General features: G+C 48.1%; 1 protein-coding gene across 1 annotated transcript; it reads left to right on the forward strand.

Moving 5' to 3' along the window:
* Positions 1-272: 272 nt before the first annotated feature.
* Positions 273-1,272, forward strand: LOC126488563 (mas-related G-protein coupled receptor member A-like). Its single transcript, XM_050122114.1, is given in 2 exon segments — positions 273-704; positions 706-1,272. Coding segments are annotated over 2 exon segments (999 nt in total).
* The last annotated feature ends 1,103 nt before the right edge of the window (positions 1,273-2,375 follow it).

The raw sequence follows: 2,375 nt of genomic DNA on the forward strand, positions 1-2,375 counted from the left end.
TCAAAGGGGTAGGCACAGGTTCCAGGGCTTTGGGATTTTTAGTAAATTGTATGAACTCTGTCAGCCTGTATCACCTCCCGTGAAACACAAGATGCTAAGATAGGCCTATCAATTAATTAATGATCATAAAAAGTACATTATAAACATGTCTGAAAATCTCATAATGAACCCATCATCTTATACAGTTAATATGTGTTAATAAAAGTACATCGTTAATAAAAAGGTGTATACATACATCAGGCTCACATCTTCTCTGTGTTCCCAGAAGCACCATGGCAGGATTTCTGAGCCTCAACACCTCAGCCTCAGGGATGGCAGTCACTACAAATCCAATGGACAAAACCGTGCCTGGGAGTTTCAACAGCAGGCCCCTGATCCCAAACTTGATGATCGTCATCACAGGACTGGTTGGACTGACAGGAAACGCCGCTGTGTTCTGGTTCCTGGGCTTCCGCTTGCGCAGGAACGCCTTCTCCGTCTACATCCTAAACCTGGCGGTGGCTGACTTCCTATTCCTCTTCTGTCACATCATAGACTCCACGCTGCTTCTCCTCAAGTTTTCCTATCCCGGCATTATCTGCCTCCTGGCCTTTAACACAGTTAAGATGGTTCCCTACATAGCAGGCCTGAGCATGCTCAGTGCCATCAGCACCGAGCGCTGCCTGTCTGTCCTGTGCCGGATCTGGTATCGCTGCCGCCGCCCATACCAACACATCGGCTGTTGTGTGTGCTGCGATGTGGGTCCTGTCCATATTGATCAGCATTCTGAACCGGTATTTCTGTGGCTTCTTAGATACCAAATATAAAAATAACAACCCGTGTCTGGCATCTAACTTCTTTACTGCCGCGTGCCTGATATTTTTGTTTGTGGTCCTCTTTCTGTCCAGCCTGACCTTGCTGGCCAGGTTGTTCTGTGGTGCTGGTCGGATAAAGCTCACCAGACTGTACGCGACCATCATGTTCACGGTGCTGGTTTTTCTCCTCTGCGGCTTACCCTTTGGCATCCACTGGTTCCTGTTAATCTGGATTAAGATTGATTATGGTGTATTTGCCTATGGCCTTTATCTGGCATCTCTTGTTCTGACTGCCATTAACAGCTGTGCCAACCCCGTCATTTACTTCTTCGTGGGCTCCTTCAGGCATCAGTTGAAGCATCAGACCCTCAAGATGGTTCTCCAGAGGGCTCTACAGGATGCCCCTGAGACAGGTGAAAATGGAAGCAGTGTCCCTCAGGACACCACGGAGATGTCAAACAGCAAAGTGGAGCAGTGAGGAAGAGTACTGCCTGGACCTCAGAGGTGACTTTGGAGCGATCACCGCTCTGTGCCCTTAACGGCTGACTGCTCTCCTCTCAGCCTTGTGACCTGACACAACATGCCTCAGTGGCTCACCAACGTCTTCAACAGATCACCATTAAAGTTTTTTCTACCTTTCCTGAGTAAAACTATTTATCTGAAAGTATCGTGTCTTCATCCTCCTTGACATAAATAGAATTCTCAAGCTAACTTCTGAGGCTTTCTTGCTGTTTCTTTGCAACTTTTGTTGTCATGGAAATAGCCCCTGTCCAAAACCATGACTCTCTTGTTTGCGATTGTTCTGCACCCGACAGTAAAGACGAAGGAGCCCTATGGTTTCCTGGGAACCACGCTCACGAGACAACACCTTCGGCAACAGCAACAGTGTTTGCAATCATAATGCTCATGGTGCTGATAGTCGCCCTCCATTGTGAGACTACTGCACAGTTTACAGAGACAGATGCCAAGGCCCAGGCACTGCGCTGCCTCACACACTCCCACAGCCCTGTGATGCAGCAGAAGAATCCCGGGGCTCCAGTCAGCTGACCCCAGCAGTCACAGAGCAGCTGGGCTTCAGAAGGAGAAAGATGTGCTGTGACAACACTTCTGCTCTCCCTTTACCTTGTCCTTTACTCCTTCCCAAAAGCCACTGGAAGAAAAGACAAAAATTTCAATATTGCTTAATTACCATAAATGCTTGGGTCACTTTCTTCCTGCCTAGGTGTCTGGGTTATAATATCTCTCCAGAAGACCAGTGTCCTCATTAGCGGTGACAGACACCCATGTACTCCTGTGGACCATCTATCTACAAATTGCCCTGCTGAATACATTGTATTCTGGTTTAATTGTTGGTGTGTGTGTGGTGTGCATGTGTATGCTCACTCGTGTGTGTGCCTGCACATGTGTGCATGTATGGGCATTCGTGTGAGTTTGTGTATGTGTGTGTGGTGCTTTTCACTTGTTGTTTGAGACACCCCACCCCAATTAGCCTGGACTTCACCACACAGGCCAGGAGAGTTAGCCTTCAAGCTTCCAGGGATCCTATCTCCCATCCTGTCTCCCGCCTTGCAGCACTGATTA

Source organism: Alexandromys fortis, unplaced genomic scaffold (genome assembly GCF_014885135.2).
Source record: "Alexandromys fortis isolate MF-2015 unplaced genomic scaffold, M_Fortis_MF-2015_v1.1 scaffold_170, whole genome shotgun sequence".
Classification (NCBI taxonomy): Eukaryota; Metazoa; Chordata; class Mammalia; order Rodentia; family Cricetidae; genus Alexandromys; species Alexandromys fortis.